This window comes from Drosophila gunungcola, unplaced genomic scaffold, assembly GCF_025200985.1.
Source record: "Drosophila gunungcola strain Sukarami unplaced genomic scaffold, Dgunungcola_SK_2 000001F, whole genome shotgun sequence".
Taxonomy (NCBI): Eukaryota; Metazoa; Arthropoda; class Insecta; order Diptera; family Drosophilidae; genus Drosophila; species Drosophila gunungcola.
Window position 1 is genome coordinate 3,201,380 of NW_026453197.1, and position 16,843 is coordinate 3,218,222.

Here is a 16,843-nt window from a genome sequence, read left to right on the forward strand (position 1 = left end):
TTGTTGTTCTGTTACTTAACTAGATTTTAAGTTTTAGTTTTCATTTTCGAAGTCTTGAATTTATTGGATGAACTTTTAAATTTAAAGATTATTAAATGTAATTCCCTAGAAATAGTCTTTAGTTATGTATATCAGTTTTATAAGAGTAGACTTAAGATTTTCCAATATATAGCGCTATTTTGTTCTTGATGATTTCAAATAAGATTAGAACTGTGTAAAACACTGGTAATTATAATGATAGCAGTAGAAGACGGTCCTGAGTTCAAAGTGTTATTAGACCGAAAAAAATCGAATTGAGTCTTAACTTAGTTAACTATCAAAGTCAATTATTTAAATAAAAATTCGTATACTAAGCTAGACGCAGCCAGCGATGAAAACAAAGACTTAAGATTACCTAAACGGAGGAGAAGTAGTCGCAGCAGCCGCACATATTATAAAGGTGTCCCGAAGAAGGTTCGATGAAGAATCGCAGGGCCTGAGTGCATTGGAGCTCATGGCTGGTGATTTGCTGCTGCAGCAGTTCCTGCAATTGTTTCTCATTTGCAGCATGCTCAAACTGGATGCCACACTCGCAAATAAAGGCAGTTTTTAGGCGGCTCAGAGTTTTTATCTGACAAACTGGGCACAGAACGTTCTTCTGCTTCTCATCCGGTTCTACGAACAAGGTTTCCAGGTTCTTTTCACCCAGGGCATACCACTCGTTCACATCCGAGAGTAGCTCGTCCAGGATGAGTTGCTCTAGCTCCAGATCTGCTTCCATTTCATTGAGTTCCAGACGAAGGATATCCCTTAGTTCCGACTGAATAGAGAGGTAGTTAACTAAGGGCTGTCTATGAATAAATCATTGAGAATTTATTAGCTTACCAGTTGTATTTGGCGATTGGCGTCCGTGCACCTATTTCTGGTTTCTATAATGCGCTTGCGGTACTTCTGTAATGGTAATAATCTAGTGTAAATGATAATAAGGCATGGTTTACTACAGTTTTTACCTCTCGCAGCATTTCGCGGAGTTTAGGCATTTGCATTCCCATGCGCTGTCTTTTGGCGACATCTTGAGCATGCCGCTTTTGTTCAACGGAGGTGTGATAAACAGGGCTTTGTGTGGAGTTCATTTGGTAGATTTCTGCTTAAGAATAAAGTTAATCTGAAATACAAAAGAACATATTATTATACGAGTGTCATTAGTAACTAACCTACCTCAAAATTCACTGAATCAACACAATATCAGCAAATTACTTATGGAATGTCGGGTTGTAGAGACGGTAATTGTCTGCTCTTTTAATAACAAACGAAAAGTAGAGAAACTATTACACCTAATTTGTTTGTAAGTGCATAAAAAGCTTTTAATTTGAAACCAATAAACCAGACATACTTAAATGGTCAAAAATGCTCTTACATTTTATCAAATTTCTAGGGGTACGCTATACACTACGCTCGGTAAATGCAATATCAAAACAAAGTTGGTATATATTAACTACATAAACAAATGCAAAGCAATTAAATGCGGGCAGCAAGCCTTAATCAGTAGAAATATTATTAAACCACTTCAATCTTGGTCAAAAAACCAATCTAATTCGGCGAACCAGCAACTGAATCTGAGGACTTCCAAAAAGATAAACTGTTTTAAAGCTATTTAACAACAACGGGACACTTAATATGTTTGTTAACTCACTCAAAGCTCTAAAATTGTTATAAACAAGCGAGAATAGTTGAGAAACCTACCTGAATTTCCGAAATTCCGCGCAATCTCCTGTTGATTCGCCAAAGTCAAGTGATGATACTTCTTCGATAACTGTTATCGCAGCTGGTGTGACCGCTCCGGCGATAGATCTCGTGTCACGTTTCCCGGCAGTTTCCAACACCGAACGCAGGGTTGCACTGTTTTGACAGCTCGTACATGGCGTAGCCTACGTTTCCGGTCTTTCTTTCCCTTTCTTTTACCAGCGTGTGTAGTGACCAGTAAAAGGTTAGTGCTATAATTTCCAAAAAATTACACCCAAACTTGAGAGGAAACCACTCAAATGCAACTGTTTTCTGCCGCCCACAGATGCCTGCTCCGGTCGCCAAGAAACCAGCAGCGAAAAAGCTGCCCGCCGTGCCGGAATCGAAGCTGAAATTCAGCAAGAAACAAATCACCAAGCGGGTGGCCGATTCGAAACGTCGCCTCAAGAAGGCCGCCGTGATTGCCCTGCGCAAGAAGGAGAATCTGGTGCGCGCGGAGAAGTACCAGAATGAGTACATCAAGGCTGATCAGCGTGAGATCAAGCTGCGCCGCTTGGCCAAGAAGCGCAACCAGTTCTACGTGCCCGCCGAGGCTAAGTTGGCCTTTGTGGTCCGTATCCGCGGGTGAGTAATGCCAGAATCCGGATCAAATCCCATCCAGCTGCTCTAATTGCCGACTTTCCGCAGTATCAACAAGGTGGCGCCCAAGGTCCGCAAGGTGCTGCAGCTGTTCCGTCTGAGGCAGATCAACAACGGCGTGTTCATCAAACTGAACAAGGCCACCATCAACATGCTGCGCATCGCCGAGCCCTACATCACCTGGGGCTACCCGAACCTCAAGTCCGTGCGGGAGCTGATCTACAAGCGTGGATTTGTGAAGCACAGCCGCCAGCGTGTGCCCATCACCGACAACTTCGTCATCGAGCGTAAGCTCCGCCAGGCGCACAACATTCAGTGCGTGGAGGACCTCGTCCACGAGATCTTCACCGTGGGGCCCAACTTCAAGTACGCCTCCAACTTCCTGTGGCCCTTCAAGCTCAACACGCCCACCGGCGGCTGGCGCAAGAAGGCCAACCATTACGTGAACGGCGGAGACTTCGGCAACCGCGAGGACCAGATCAACCGTCTGCTGCGCAAGATGGTCTAGACGATCCACTTGATCCATTTGCTTGTAGGACAAAAGCTGCGGTTCGATGTAAACAGTGAGAGAAAATAAAAGTTACTTTTATAAACCCACGAGTTGCCGTTCAGTACAAAAACGCAGTGTTTTCGCTTCAACAAGGTGATGGTAACTATGTGTCAAGAAGTCTTTTAAGAGTTAGGTTTGAAATGTTTCGCGGAAAAGTCGTGTTTTAGGTATTAGCAAATCTTTTTGTTGAAATGGTGCTGATTAGCTAAAGTTTCCAAACTAATAAAAGTACAATAAACAATTTTATATCAAAATTTATTTACACAGTGCCAGATGCTTAACCACAACAAATAAATCCAAATTTTTGTTAGCATTTGTACAAACATTCAAAAGAGAATCTATTGTTTTTTTGTTGTATACAAATTTAAAATTACGTTAAGTTTTTTGGCAACCAGAATATTCTACTTTCTATATAAAGTATAAAGGTTTTAATTTTTTGAGTACCATAATAGGACGTATCTAATTAAAGAAGGAAATCAGTTTTTTTTTTTGAAGATTTAACCCTTCCCGATTTCAAACAAGTACTATATTTAATTCTTTATTTTGATGTAATTCAACATTAAACCAATTACTTACCTAATTCTTTATAGAACCAATTAATAGCTTGGCAGTTTATATCCATCTGGGAGTTTTTAACTAGCCTTTTTTTTGCCCAAAAAATAATGCACAGGATTGTTTTCAATTTATCTACGCTCTAGATTGTTTATTGTTGTTCTGGTCAAATTTTAAGCGCGCTTAATGCACAACACTTAAATGCAGATAGCATGCTAGATTCAGGGTGCCCATGGGGTGAAATTGTTAGCCAATTGTCGCTTTATTGAATACATCATTTGCCTTTCAGCTGGCAGTGGATTTTAATCAATTTTTACACAAAATATAGTCCAAAGCAGGTTGCAAACAAACATAAATATAAATTCCAATTGCATGGAAATTAGTCAATAATCGGGGGGAACTGGCACCCTTTTAAATGTATAATTTAATTAATTGTTACCACATGAAGCACATGCCGTTGTCCGCTGTAAGATTCCCGTTTTTACTGGTGTCCACCAGCCTGCGTGGCGGTCACGTGCATGTTCTGCACCAGGCGCTGGCCCCAGTACTCCTCCAGATCGAATGGCTTGAAGTTTTTCAGCTGATTATCAGGTTCGTTGCAGTAAATCACTGGTGGTCCCTGTTCGTAGACCTGGAGAGAAAGCAAAGCATCAAGAGCAACCGAAAATTCCCACCAGGGACCGCAATCAATCATCAATGGTTTTATTTTATAGAAAACTTCTATATTATTAAAGTAAAAGTTTGACTGAATCATTTTTGTACGGTCCCTGTTTTTCGCGGGCAGAAAGCGGAGCAGGGTGACAAGTGTATGGACTTCTGGGTCCGAATTTTCGGGGCCTTACCTTGTTCCATGCCTCCCGGATATATCGGATCAGCTCATCGTGCTGCGAGATCGGCAGGCTCTGTTGTTGTTGTTGTTGTTGTTGCCCGGCGGCGGTCGCATAAGGCGCATTGCTGTTGTTGTGAGTGCCGACGAACGACGAGCTTCCGCCACTGTGGTTGTTGTATCCCGGTGAATTGGACGCCCCCGCCGCCGAGTTGTTGTTGTGGTGATGGTGGTAGCTGTGCGGCGGATTGTGTCCGCTATTCTGGCGTCTTACGTTGTAGGGGTAGCGTCTATAAGGAAATAACGGGAAATATCTCCTTAATATAGTGCCAAAAATAAAAACAATTCATTTCTGCTAGAAATTTCTTTAAAAAAAATTTAACCAAAAAGCATTACAAAAACCATTTATCAAACTTATTTCAAATCAACCAAAAATAAGACTTTGGAACTATAAAACTAAACTAAAAACTAAAGATTTTATAATTGTCAGAGTTTTCTTAATAAGGTTAAAAAGAACATTTGTCTCCCAATTTAAATGTGAGTTCCCCAGAGTTAATAGAATTTCAAAGACGTGGTCAAATTTTTAAAAACAAACTATCACTGCGTGTACTTTACAACTTTACTTTATACTCAAGCCACTATACAAATGTAGTTCCTGAGATCTTTAAGTTTATACGGACAAATAGACGAAGCTTGGTCGGATTTTGGTTCCGATGAGTAATCCACGTATGAATATACAAATGTATATATGAACATTGATTAAAATGTTTTTTTTTTTGACATACTTTTGCATGAGTACAATGTACCATTTTATATCATAACAATAACGAGTATTAAAAGGAAGATCGGACATACAGACGTGCCATGTATATACCCGTGGATGTGCGTATGTGTGTAAACACTGTATTTTGTCGTCCGATGCACACAGTCTTAATGCGGGCAAAAGTCCCGTTTGCGGAGCCCGTGCTGCAATCCCGTTACCTTACCCGTTATTGCGATCCATATTTTTGGGTCCTTTTATGAAATTCAGCTCCCCAAATTGTCTTGTTTATGGCCGAAAATTTACTTATATTTTTACGAATCTTTTCTCTTTTGCAGCAGTGTGACCGCTGCTGGTCTAAGCAAATATACCAAATACTGTACTAAAAGTGAATACCCTTTGCATTTTAAAAAACATATATTTCTTCACATTGGTTGTTTTAAATTTTTTGTTAACGCTACAATTAAAAGTTTTTTAACTTTACGCCAATAACTTTTACTTTAACTTTTTACATACAAAAAATTTTAGTTTACTTAAATCATTTTGAATTTTTCATGAAAACAAATAATTTATTTTTTTTTTTAATATTTAAGTTAATTAAGTTATTAAGTTAATTAAAAATCAAAATTTTGTAATATATTTTTTTAAGTCTCCCAAGATACTATTTAAATGTTAATGACTGGAAATATTCCATGAATCATATACTTCGGCTTCATTGATTGGGACCTTTTCTTCCTTTACATACAAAAAAAACATAAAATATGAATAAGTAATTCGGCTAAAAATAAATGGTGACAACGTCCAAACATTTTCGTCATTTATTCGAAAGTGAATCAACAGATAAGGGAATGTACATTTATAATTGTTTTAAGGAAAAATCCATTTGGACTCCCTATTTCAATTGCCATGGTTATCAGTACATTTATTTTTGTAAAATGCATAACATATTTTTCATCTATTTCTAAAATAAAGTAGTTCACGTACATACATATATTACAATACAAGAAATTATAAAAGAGATAAAAGGTTTCGTCAATTTCCCATTTACAGATCATTTACAATAATTCAACATTTAGATATAAATAATCATGGTGAGACGAGCCATTAATCTTGAGCATTGATTCCTAACACCACATCTTTGCGCTTTCGTTGGATAAAACAGATGCTGCGCATATCCTTTTTAGGATAACATTTGCAAGTAGCAGAGGGGATTATGTCTTTTTGTATTACACACATATAAAATCTTTAACCTTAGTCAAATGAGTCAAGCTGCTTCTGCACTCACTACCAGCAGTTGGATTTAATCTAGTTTGGCGGCCCTTTTCTCGGAAAAGGCAATCAATTTGGCAACTTACGGCAAGCATTACCTTAGCACATTCATAGATCATCGTCCCCGATGCCTTCAAAGGCCTCGTTGGACACCCTTGCGGCATTGTCGGCCACGTCGTTCCGGAAGAACACAGCTCCAAAGGTGCGGGAGGTCGTCATCCTAGGCTTGTTTCTTGGGGCCGAATCCTCGGACAGAAACCTAACTGGAGGCGTTGTGGGCGCCGTGGACGTAGAACACGAGGAAGATGCCCACGTTGATGTGGAGCACGTCGAGCTCGGCGTCGATGAGGACGATGTGACCGCCGTTTGCTCCTGCTCGTCGTCGCTGCTGGCATCCGCCTTGCCGCCTTCTCCACGGTGCAACAGTTCGTCGACCATCGCCTGCAGGCACACGGACATCAGCATGGCCTGCTCGCTATTTATGGTTATCCAGCGCAGCGTCTGCTTGCCAATCAGATACTCGAACGCCAGTTGTAGATGCGAGGGCTGCAGGCGCGACTCCAGCGTGTTGTGGGTAACGCTGACGCGCCACGACCGCATTCTAGTCACCCGGAACTTGGTCTCATAAATCTTGGCGCCTCGTGCCGTGCGCAGTCCTAGCTCCTTGTTGCCAATGCTGACCAGCGCCATTGTATTTGGCTCAGGATAATCCACTTGCGCCTCATCAAACTGCAGGCAGCCGTAGGAGGGCAACTGACGCACCAGGTCCATGTACTCGCGCGGTCTTCCCTGCAACTGCAGGCAGCTTAGTTGGCGGCCTTCGCTAGGCGAACAGATGACCACCCACTCGCGGTTCACATCCGCCACGGTCTGGTTGTACAGCAGATTCAGGGCCACCTTGCTCCCAGTTAGCTTGGCATCTCTACTCGAGTCCCAATAGCAGGTACGGAGCAACAGTTCGCAGGGCTGCATATGCAGACGCGTAATGTACGGCGACTCGAAGTCCATGAGGCGACGCACCAAGTGCAGCTCGTCGGATTTCCGCAGGCGCCGCACAAGGAACAGGCAGAAATAGCGCACCAGCTCCTCGGGCAGCTGGAGATCCCGACACACGCTTTTTAGCAGTGCCCTGGAGTTTTGCTGCACGGAACAACTGACCAGGATGCGTTCGCCGGCGGGATTAGTGTAGACCTGCACCTCCAGCTGCTGTTCCTCGCAGTCGCTGGCCACCTGGCCTTCGGCGAGGGCCGTGTCCAGTTGGGCCCGCTGTAGGAACTGCTGCAGGTGGGCGGATCGGGCGAGGCGGCCGTCCTGACCCACCGCCTGCAGGTACTGCTCCAGGGCACTGCGACGCGCCTCCAACTGGCCACTGGTCAGCGGCAGGAGGCGTTTGGGTGGGAACGCAGGCAGGGGCACGCCCACACAGTGCCTGCGCAGCTGCTCGTTCAAGGAGTGCAGCTGTTTGTAGCGCAAGACGCTGTGGTAGCAGCCGTTTATGTGTAGGTTGTAGGCCGTGTAGGTGGGCGCAGAGCCCATCTCCTGCGTGTCCGGTATGGAAAAGTGCATCCTGGTCTTGTGCGTCGGCGCCCGGCCAGCGGATTACACCTGCATTGTCTCCCTGCTTCTCTGCCAAGCGCAGCAATTCAATTAATTCAACTTCAATTGCTGAACTCTTTTTTTTGCTCAACTAACACCACCGTCGCTGCCAGTGTGACCGTGCTTGCAATGAAGGAAAATGACAAAGCGCTAATAAATATTACAACTTTAGTATTTCTTTTAACGTCTTTGGAGTCAATAAAACCCATTTTATTTCTATTTGGTTTTTGCAGTGCCAAAAATGTCAGATTTGCAATTTTTTAATGTTTTACATCGCAGGTTTCTATAAGATAACTAGGTGATGGTTTCGCCGCGCAACCCTAACACTGAAATCGTATAGGAACGATTGGGAATTTGATCCCGCTTAGCACCATCAATCAGTGCCATAAGCGCAGTAAAAAATGCAAAAGCAGGGTTGCTTTGTTTGAATCAGACAAAATAAGCTGTTCAATACTATTTTTAAAAAATGCAGTCTTTTAAACCGTGGTTTCGAAAAAAACTAAATTTATGATCCTTTGCTTTCGGCTTGTATCAAGGGAAAATTCATAACTTTATCAATTTAGCTTTGATCAACGATTAACAAAATATTAATAAAAAATTAATTATTTACCTTACAAAATTTGGGCTTTTCGAATTATTCAATATATACTCCAATTATTGTAAATTTCTCATTGAAACTTAATTCAAAAATTTCATTTTTAAAAGTCAGTCGTGAACCCAGATAGGGGTGAATTAAAATTTATTGACAAATTAGTATCAGTTAATGTTATTTTTAGGCGATCTCGTTTAACAAATTTTATTACAAGTCAACTGGAAACTGAACTTCTCCCTTAAGCATAACCACTCCTGAGGGATTAACTTTTACTTTGATCTTAGTGTTGGGATATAAAACGCCATAGTCAACATTTTCGTAGAGGTCCTGAAAGACAAAGGTTTTAAAATCTGGCTTGATCAATACCAGCGAATCTTACTAAAAACATACCTCTACTCTATACCCAGAGTAATTAATAAGACCCAGTTCTTTTAAAGTAACTGATATATCTGAAGGAGTTCCATCCGTTCTTCTGTTAACAAAGGCGATTGCGTAGGAGTAAAAGTTTTGGTAAAGTGGACCAATAGGTCTCGACCAAATTTCAATTCCTTTGTGCTTATAAATTCGTCGTCCCTGTATACCAAGTGGATCTTGATCCACTGCAATTATTTTTCTATTTTGTAGAATATGTTTAAATTGCGGACGAATCGTTCTTAAATCAACTGACATCAAAAGTGGGGCAGCCAAAATTGACCAAATGGCGAATTGTGTTTTTGCTTGCTCATAACTTAGTCCAAAGTTTCCAATAATTAACTGAAATATAAGTGGAGATTAGAAAAGTCAGTTTATTTTGGTTATTTATTTACTGGAACCTACCATATCAGGATCGTTCCAATGTCCAGGTCCCGCATTAGGAGCTATTAAATCTTGATTATTGCCATAATAATCGATAATATTTTCGACAGACGCCCAGGAGTCTTGGATATCATCATAATTTCTCCAAAGGTTGCAATGTGTTTGGATTGCCGAATAGTTTGGCTGTATTCCAGCATAAATTTGGTATACAGGCCAACTGCACGAGTATACCATTGATTTTCCTGTAATGTTTAAAAGCCTTCCGAATGTCGAATAGCCTCGATCCATATCAAAAGGCAGAGCATAGCATCCATCTAATTTTACATAGTCGACATTCCACTCGGCAAATTGAAGTGCATCTTTCTCTTCATAACCAATAATGCCAGGATACCCCGCACAAGTATAGTTACCATAGTCCTCATAAATTCCGAATTTGAGACCTCTTGAGTGAATCTAATAGAAAATATAATAAATAAATAACAGAAATGTTAATTTAATTTTTAGTTCAATTATTGTTAAACTAATAACCGCAACCGTAAAGAAATAATAAAAGTATTCAAAGTATATAGATCAAATTTCTTTACTTACATAATCAGATAAAGCTTTGATCCCATTGGGAAAACGTTTGCGGTCAGCCACTAATTTCCCATCATGACTGCGGTGCTTTTCTAACCAGCAGTCATCAACATTGATATATTCATAGCCAACAGATGCATATCCATCAGCGACTACAATATCAGTCATAGTTTGAAATAGCTGCTCACTAAATTAAACCAATCATTTTGAAAAACGTATGTTTTATAATTTTTATTTTTAAGTTTACCTTATGCAATTATCTGGATCATTAATGCAGTCAGTATTGCATCTAAATCTTTCCCACGAAAGCCATCCCATTGGAGGAGTTTTTGCAAGACCATTGTCTAGACCGTGACACAAAGTGCTACTCAATAAAATGATCCAAACAATAGATAACATCGCCTTCTAGAAATAATATATAGATGAAATAACAAATATTATAAAGAAAAATACATCTACGAACATAAATGTGGTTTAAAAATGGTTTCAATATAGTAAATTTTATTGAGCAATAAATAATAAACAAAAACCAAAAACCAAACAATTTTGTCTTAAGCAGGGACCGTAAATAATGGTTACTAATTTGATTAAAAAGAAGAAACGAAGCAAACTTCTGCAAGTCTAAAATTATATACCCTTGCAGCTTTTGTTAAAATTAATTATTCTTTTAAACATTTAAATTTCGAAATTGATTTTGATCTTTCCTATGACAGCACTATGATATCGTTTTCCGATTTAAATAAAACTAAAAGCATTATTCTGAGTTATTGTCCAAAAGAACTTAAAACAAAATTTTTTTTAATTTAATAATTCTATATTAATAAACCATTACTATATATTAAAGAAATAATTTTTTAGCTTTAAAACTAAATGACTAGTTTGCGTAGAAACGGTCGGACGGACATGGCTAGATCGACTCGGCTAGTGATGTTGATACAAAATATATATACTTTAGAGGGTCGGAAATGTCTTCTTCACAGCGTTGCAAGCTTCTGACTAAAATAATAATACTCTCTGCAAGGGTATAAAAATGATAAGAATTTAATGCTTATATTTTGAGTCTTATTTAATCACTAACTTAATAATTAATATATAATATTGTTTTGAGCGAACAAAATTTTACTCAAAAATAAGCATTAAATCACAATTTAATAATTATTTTTTGAGCGAAAAGAGTTATTATAAAAGTCATTATTTTTTATCAAAAAATGTCGCTATAAGTCGTATAACTTTGTTCAGCATTATTGAAAGAGGTTTGTTTGTTAGCCTTTTAAGCGAACAAATGCAAACTAAAAAACTAAATTTGAAATTAAATATTGTTTTTATTTATTAAAAACAAAAAAAATTATAAAGATGTTATTTACAAAAAAATTCCGATCGTTCCAATGAAAAAACATTGGACAAATTAATTATATTAAAGTAATTATTAAAAAAATTTGTTTTTATTATTCGCTCGTTTAAAAATTTTTCATAAGATTGGATTTAATAATAAAAAACGATTTCGTAATGTAAAAGTAAAGGTTAAAATTATTGTTAATTGTAAAACGAATTAATGTCTGGCAACGCTGTGGGAGCCAGGCTTACGGGTTCGTTGAACAATGGGTAATTTAAAGAGAGAAAAAAGAGAAAAAGGTCTGGGTCAGTAAAAGAGCAGATTATGTATGTATGAGTACCGATATTGTTCTCACTCTATTGTACTCGATATTATAACAACAAACAGCATAACAACAGTAGCGTAATATATTAATTCACAGTATGCTGCTAAAAAATTGTCCACATACACACACTACAATACAAAACCGTGGATATTGTATAATAAGTAAATTATAACAGTAGAACGAATTTTTTAAGTTGGTATAATTAAAAGCTATAGACATTTACGTACTCTCTGCCAAGTTTAATTGTTGTCAATTTTATCCGTACGTACACTTAAAAGAAAAAAATAAACTAGTTTGTGAACAGAAATGTATAGTACATACCAATGATTTCTATTTGTATATTTGCACCTCAATTAAGTAATTGAGTTTTCCGCATTTGAGCCGGTTTCTCTAAGCAAAGCAGAGCTTAAGACGGATTTTTCCATTGCTGCTTAAATATTGGATTTTTTTAAATGTTAACATAAATATTTAACAATATAATTAGGGTTATTTAAAAATATTTATTATTATTCCATTATTAGTTTGATTAAGTAATTTTTAGCACCATTTTGTGAAATCCTAAACACTAATTATGTGGCAAAGGCATACATTAAGAACGAAGGTACATAAATATGTATATAAATGTATGTGTATACATAAAAACTCGTTAAAAAACCAGTTGTTGTTATGAGAGATAAACGTTTGCTCTCAGCAATCAATTTTTTTTTTTGAAGTTGCATATTTACATATTCATGTATTAGGTTTTAATGAATACTACAATTATTAGGCCAATTAAGCTAAGGTTTTTACAAAAGAAACGATTTTAATTTGGTTTTTGTCAAAAATTGTTTTCATTTTATTATCTATAAATATGATTCACCAGATTTAAGACAACTTATTCTACTTTGTTTGGCAAAACAAATTTAATAAAAAAAAAATCCTTTGTTGTTTTATTATTCAAACAGAGGGCTATGATTTTTGTTTATTAAAAGTTATTCAGTTTTATTATTTACTAATCATGATTATAACAAACCTTAAATATTTACCCTATTTTGTACAGATTTAACAGACATTATTAACTAACAAGTATCGATAAGCTTTATAAGATTCCTGTCTCGAATAAATTGACATTTCTGCTCGAATTGAATAAGCGATTCTTCCATCCTTGCAAACTCAGAATTGATCATTTTATTGTTTTTTCTGATTTGAATCAGAAATTTATCCATGACGGAAGTATCCTCCTCTGAAAGGACTGTAAAGTAAATGATTTATTATTTTAGAACAAAGTATCAATTAAAAAAATATATAATACGAAGCGAACATTAAAAAAATTTTGAGTTTAAACAAACTTTAAAATATTACTTTTATTTATGAACGTTTGTGTTAAAAATTTAAAAAATCTTTGTTCATTAGGAAATTTTATGTTTTTTTGTAAGTGTACAATTTGAAAGACAAAACATTTAATTAAACAAATAAAAATTCTGCTAACGAATAAAAACGAATATAAATATTGTATATATACATATGTATGTACAAAATAAACTTTACCTTCTTGGCTTTGTTGCATTACTGGCGGAGTTCCAGTCGAAATTGTTGACAAGTTTGAACGTCCAATTTTTTCACCGCTTTCTACAAACTGGGCAATAACATTACGGAATTTCTCGGGTATTAAAAAAAGCCTATCAACGTTGCCCTTTTTGTAGCACAGATAAGCACTTTTCATTTGAAACCATTTCCTCCTAATTTGTGTGGGAGACTTATTTGGAAAACCTCGCTTTTTCATCTGGTTGGCAATTTGCACAAATGTATATTGCGTGGTGCTTGTGGACAATGCTCCTTGGCAGTTGTTCACTTCCTTAATCAAGTCGAGCATGCACTCTATTTCGGCGGAAACCCAAAAGTTTCTTTTTAGTTTTTCGGACTTCATATTTCTTATATTTTTCTGAAAGAAAATATATCTTTGACTCTTTTGTTGTTCTTTCAACCAGTGTGACCGAATACTAAGAACTTTATTATCTCTCGTGGTGGAACGATAGAATTTTGAACATGACTTCTAAATTCCCCGCTAAATATCTAGAAAATACTTAAATTATCCATGCTTATGATTTCTTAAGAACTTTAAAAATTACTTAAGTCCATAATTTATTGTTTGTATTTTAAATATTATATCAACAATTTAATAATTGTTTCTGGAAATTCTGGATTTTATTTTTATTTTTTTTAATTCAATAGTAAAAAAAACAGTTAATTCGTGTAAATTTCGAACCACAATGATCAATGAATGAGGCCAAAAATGTAATGGCACAAGCCCATGAGGAATACCGAAAATACTCCAAACCAAGCTTTAGTATATTTTGTTAAAAATACCGCATATTTTTTGGTCACATGTGACACTGAAACCTGGCAACCCTTCATTTATCCGCACGCCTGTTGCTTTTCTTGACTAATAGTTTTTTTTTTTAATTCCCGATACGGGACTTGCTAGTTCTAACTTTTGAATAGAAGGTGGCACAGGTAAATACCTGTACAAATCAACTGACTCTCTGTCAGTTAAGGAAATAAAAGTTAAACGATTTTACTCGACCCTTGCATCTTTGTTTACATTTTATTTTGCCAAGAAACGTGCTGCGAGAGTGTAAATAATGGACTCCAAATACCTGGCCACCAGCAAACGAGATGCGGGCGGTCCTTCACCAGTGAAATTCTCGATCAAACGGAAACATGATTCGATTGCAAATAGTCCCATTAATGAGAAGAAAACGCATGTGGCTCAGATTAAGCATCCGGTGTCACCAGTTTTGCTGACCAGTAAAAGAGCCTCAATCGAACAGCTCCAGAAGTCGTTGCCCGTCTACAACTGCCGCCAGAGAATCCTGAAGGAGCTGGAACTGAACGACACCGTGCTGATAATGAGTGAAACAGGATCGGGAAAGACCACTCAGATCCCGCAGTTCCTTCTGCAGGCTGGTTACGCCAAAAGCGGGATGATCGGCATAACGCAACCACGCCGAGTGGCCGCCATCACGGTGGCCCGTCGAGTTGCCCAGGAATTGTCCGGAAACGTTGGCGATACAGTGGGCTATACGGTTCGATTCGAGGATGCCACCTCACAGAACACCAAGATCCGCTTCCTTACCGACGGTGTTCTTCTCCGGGAGTCCATTAAGGATCGACTTTTGCTCAAATATTCCGTGATCATTCTGGACGAAGCCCACGAACGAACCGTCAATGCGGATCTCCTGTTCGGAATAGTTAAAGATGCCCAGAAAGAGAGACGGAAGCAAAGGTTGGCCAATCTGAAGGTCGTTGTTACCTCCGCTACGATGGATATTGATCATTTTGGAAAGTACTTCAATTGCAAAGGATTGTATCTGGAGGGCAGGACATATCCCGTTCGCGTGATGCACGCCAAGGAGGAACACGAGGACTATGTTCACACCGTCCTAGTTACTCTCTTTCACATTCACCGCACCACGCCAAGAAAGTAGGTACAATGCTTTAAATTTTATTTTAAACCCTCACTTATGACCTACAATTTTAAACTATTTAAAGAACTAGTCTTTGCAGATTTCATTCAGGGATCCACAAATGTTAAAGACACATAAAAATAACAATTTAATCTTAATTTGTTATTGATTGTCTAATAAAAAATTTACTTACTACCTCTTTTGGTTCCCAATTCATTAAATAAATCCATTCAACCATTTTGTTTTACGATAACAAATTGAAGAATTATTAAATTTTTAATCCCATTTACTAAATATTGGCATTTAATCTTACAGCCATGACGTTTTAATATTCCTAACAGGGCAAGAGGAAATTGAATCATTGGCCCATCAAATTCGCCAGCTTGCAAAGGTGAGTGCAATTTTTCAAAAGAAACAGATTACAAATGAATAAAAATAAGTTTTTGATTATTACAGATTGACATGAGTGGAACTACGGATCTCCGGGTGTTCACGTTGTACGCTCAATTATCGCAGGGCAAACAACTGGAGTGTTTCCTACCGACACCAGTAAACGTCCGGAAAGTAATATTGGCCACTAATATAGCAGAAACCTCCATTACGATACCCGGCATTCGCTGTGTCATCGATTGTGGATTTGTGAAGGAAAAGTCATTCAATACCTCCGACGGACTGGATGTCTTAAAGTCAGTGCGAATATCCCGGGCACAAGCCTGGCAGAGATCAGGACGAGCAGGTCGCGATGCGGATGGCACTTGCTACCGGGCGTATACAAAAAGAGAAATGGAGTCGTTTGCAGATGCTACGCAACCGGAAATCTTGAGAACGAACCCCACCTCAATGGTACTGCAACTTCTCGCCCTGGACATCGACTGCAATAATTTTGACTTTTTGGACGCCCCACTTGAAGAGGGACTAAGGAGTGCGTATAAAAGCCTGGATGCCCTTGGCGCTATTAAAAGTGGGTCAGTCTCACTTATCACCCCTTTGGGCCGACAAATGGTGCAGTATCCCTTGGATCCGAAATATTCAAAGTTGCTGCTAACTGCATCATCGTTCGGCTGCATGGAGGAAATTCTGAGCCTCGTGTCTGTCCTCTCGAGTGATCATGTCTTCGTTTCGAATAGCGACAAAAATGAAATGGCCGCTTTAGCTCATGCAAAGTTTCAGTCCAAGCACGGCGATCATTTAACGCTACTAAATGTATTTAATGCATTTTGCAAAACAGAAAAGCCAAAGGTAAATATTTACGAGGAATAACGAACAAATTATTTTTTTAATAATTTCAAATTTCTCGATTTTGTTTTAGATGTGGTCTCACGACAACTATTTAAATTTGCGGAGTTTAACGTACGCCCGAAATGTTCGTCGACAGTTGGCAGAAATTAGCGAGCGACTTAATTTGGTCTTCAATAGTTCTGATGACATCGAAATGCTTAAAAAATGCATTTTAAACGGATTTTTCGAAAATATTGCCGTCTTGCAACGGGATGGATTCTACATAACCGTTTCCGGCAACATCAGGGCCAAAATTCATCCGTCAAGTGTATTGCATGGCAAGTATAAGCCGAATTATATTCTTTTCACTGAAATAGTTCAGACCGAACAAACATTTCTACGCCAAGTCACGGAAATATGCATTGAATGGATTACAGAGATTGTGCCGTTCGTTAAAAATATACCATCGAGATAAAATAAAGTTTTAAACTGTTGAATATACGTTTTGTAGTTTTTTTTTTAGCGTTCTGAAAGATATTGAATATTTCTGATATTGATCAGTTCAGAAGTTATTTTAATTTTGGTATGTAAACTGCATGTTTAGTTAATATTTCCACCAAAAATGTAATATGTAAACTTTCCCA

General features: G+C 37.9%; 7 protein-coding genes across 13 annotated transcripts; 2 read left to right on the forward strand and 5 right to left on the reverse strand.

Moving 5' to 3' along the window:
- Positions 1-26: 26 nt before the first annotated feature.
- Positions 27-1,783, reverse strand: LOC128261239 (RIP-like protein). Of its 2 annotated transcripts, none has more exons than XM_052994826.1 (4): positions 1,723-1,777; positions 990-1,144; positions 865-930; positions 27-799 (listed from the first exon to the last, which is right to left on the reverse strand). In XM_052994826.1, the coding sequence occupies exons 2-4, from the start codon at positions 1,110-1,112 to the stop codon at positions 395-397; spliced, it is 594 nt and encodes a 197-aa protein (XP_052850786.1). In that variant the 5' UTR covers positions 1,113-1,144; positions 1,723-1,777; the 3' UTR covers positions 27-394. The 2 variants fall into 2 exon arrangements, with proteins under 2 accessions (XP_052850786.1, XP_052850785.1); XM_052994825.1 differs by having other exon boundaries at positions 28-799; positions 1,673-1,783.
- A 63-nt stretch (positions 1,784-1,846) lies between these two features.
- On the forward strand, positions 1,847-2,958 carry LOC128261238 (60S ribosomal protein L7). The gene is made up of 3 exons (XM_052994824.1): positions 1,847-1,966; positions 2,048-2,346; positions 2,410-2,958. The coding sequence occupies exons 2-3, from the start codon at positions 2,048-2,050 to the stop codon at positions 2,867-2,869; spliced, it is 759 nt and encodes a 252-aa protein (XP_052850784.1). The 5' UTR covers positions 1,847-1,966; the 3' UTR covers positions 2,870-2,958.
- Positions 2,959-3,583: 625 nt separating this feature from the next.
- On the reverse strand, positions 3,584-5,435 carry LOC128262543 (MAPK regulated corepressor interacting protein 2). Its single transcript, XM_052996861.1, has 3 exons — positions 5,276-5,435; positions 4,306-4,579; positions 3,584-4,094 (listed from the first exon to the last, which is right to left on the reverse strand). Exons 1-3 carry the CDS (start codon positions 5,290-5,292, stop codon positions 3,945-3,947), a joined length of 441 nt encoding a protein of 146 aa, XP_052852821.1. The 5' UTR covers positions 5,293-5,435; the 3' UTR covers positions 3,584-3,944.
- Positions 5,436-5,815: 380 nt separating this feature from the next.
- Positions 5,816-8,043, reverse strand: LOC128262107 (sorting nexin-17). Its single transcript, XM_052996170.1, has one exon. It carries the CDS (start codon positions 7,882-7,884, stop codon positions 6,427-6,429), a length of 1,458 nt encoding a protein of 485 aa, XP_052852130.1. The 5' UTR covers positions 7,885-8,043; the 3' UTR covers positions 5,816-6,426.
- A 573-nt stretch (positions 8,044-8,616) lies between these two features.
- On the reverse strand, positions 8,617-12,256 carry LOC128262345 (alpha-N-acetylgalactosaminidase). 4 transcript variants are annotated; one of them, XM_052996531.1, is made up of 6 exons: positions 11,857-12,256; positions 10,125-10,282; positions 9,890-10,064; positions 9,323-9,754; positions 8,897-9,259; positions 8,617-8,833 (listed from the first exon to the last, which is right to left on the reverse strand). In XM_052996531.1, the coding sequence occupies exons 2-6, from the start codon at positions 10,274-10,276 to the stop codon at positions 8,714-8,716; spliced, it is 1,242 nt and encodes a 413-aa protein (XP_052852491.1). In that variant the 5' UTR covers positions 10,277-10,282; positions 11,857-12,256; the 3' UTR covers positions 8,617-8,713. The 4 variants fall into 4 exon arrangements, with proteins under 4 accessions (XP_052852491.1, XP_052852492.1, XP_052852493.1 ...); XM_052996532.1 differs by having other exon boundaries at positions 11,763-11,862; XM_052996533.1 differs by lacking the exon at positions 11,857-12,256 and adding an exon at positions 11,763-11,803 and having other exon boundaries at positions 10,125-10,279.
- A 230-nt stretch (positions 12,257-12,486) lies between these two features.
- Positions 12,487-13,522, reverse strand: LOC128262347 (uncharacterized). The gene is made up of 2 exons (XM_052996535.1): positions 13,063-13,522; positions 12,487-12,766 (listed from the first exon to the last, which is right to left on the reverse strand). Exons 1-2 carry the CDS (start codon positions 13,439-13,441, stop codon positions 12,594-12,596), a joined length of 552 nt encoding a protein of 183 aa, XP_052852495.1. The 5' UTR covers positions 13,442-13,522; the 3' UTR covers positions 12,487-12,593.
- A 368-nt stretch (positions 13,523-13,890) lies between these two features.
- Positions 13,891-16,700, forward strand: LOC128261228 (ATP-dependent RNA helicase DHX33). 3 transcript variants are annotated; one of them, XM_052994804.1, is made up of 5 exons: positions 13,891-14,028; positions 14,133-14,998; positions 15,297-15,372; positions 15,438-16,220; positions 16,291-16,700. In XM_052994804.1, exons 2-5 carry the CDS (start codon positions 14,157-14,159, stop codon positions 16,672-16,674), a joined length of 2,085 nt encoding a protein of 694 aa, XP_052850764.1. In that variant the 5' UTR covers positions 13,891-14,028; positions 14,133-14,156; the 3' UTR covers positions 16,675-16,700. The 3 variants fall into 3 exon arrangements, with proteins under 3 accessions (XP_052850764.1, XP_052850766.1, XP_052850765.1); XM_052994806.1 differs by lacking the exon at positions 16,291-16,700 and having other exon boundaries at positions 15,422-15,556; XM_052994805.1 differs by lacking the exons at positions 13,891-14,028; positions 14,133-14,998 and having other exon boundaries at positions 15,422-16,220.
- The last annotated feature ends 143 nt before the right edge of the window (positions 16,701-16,843 follow it).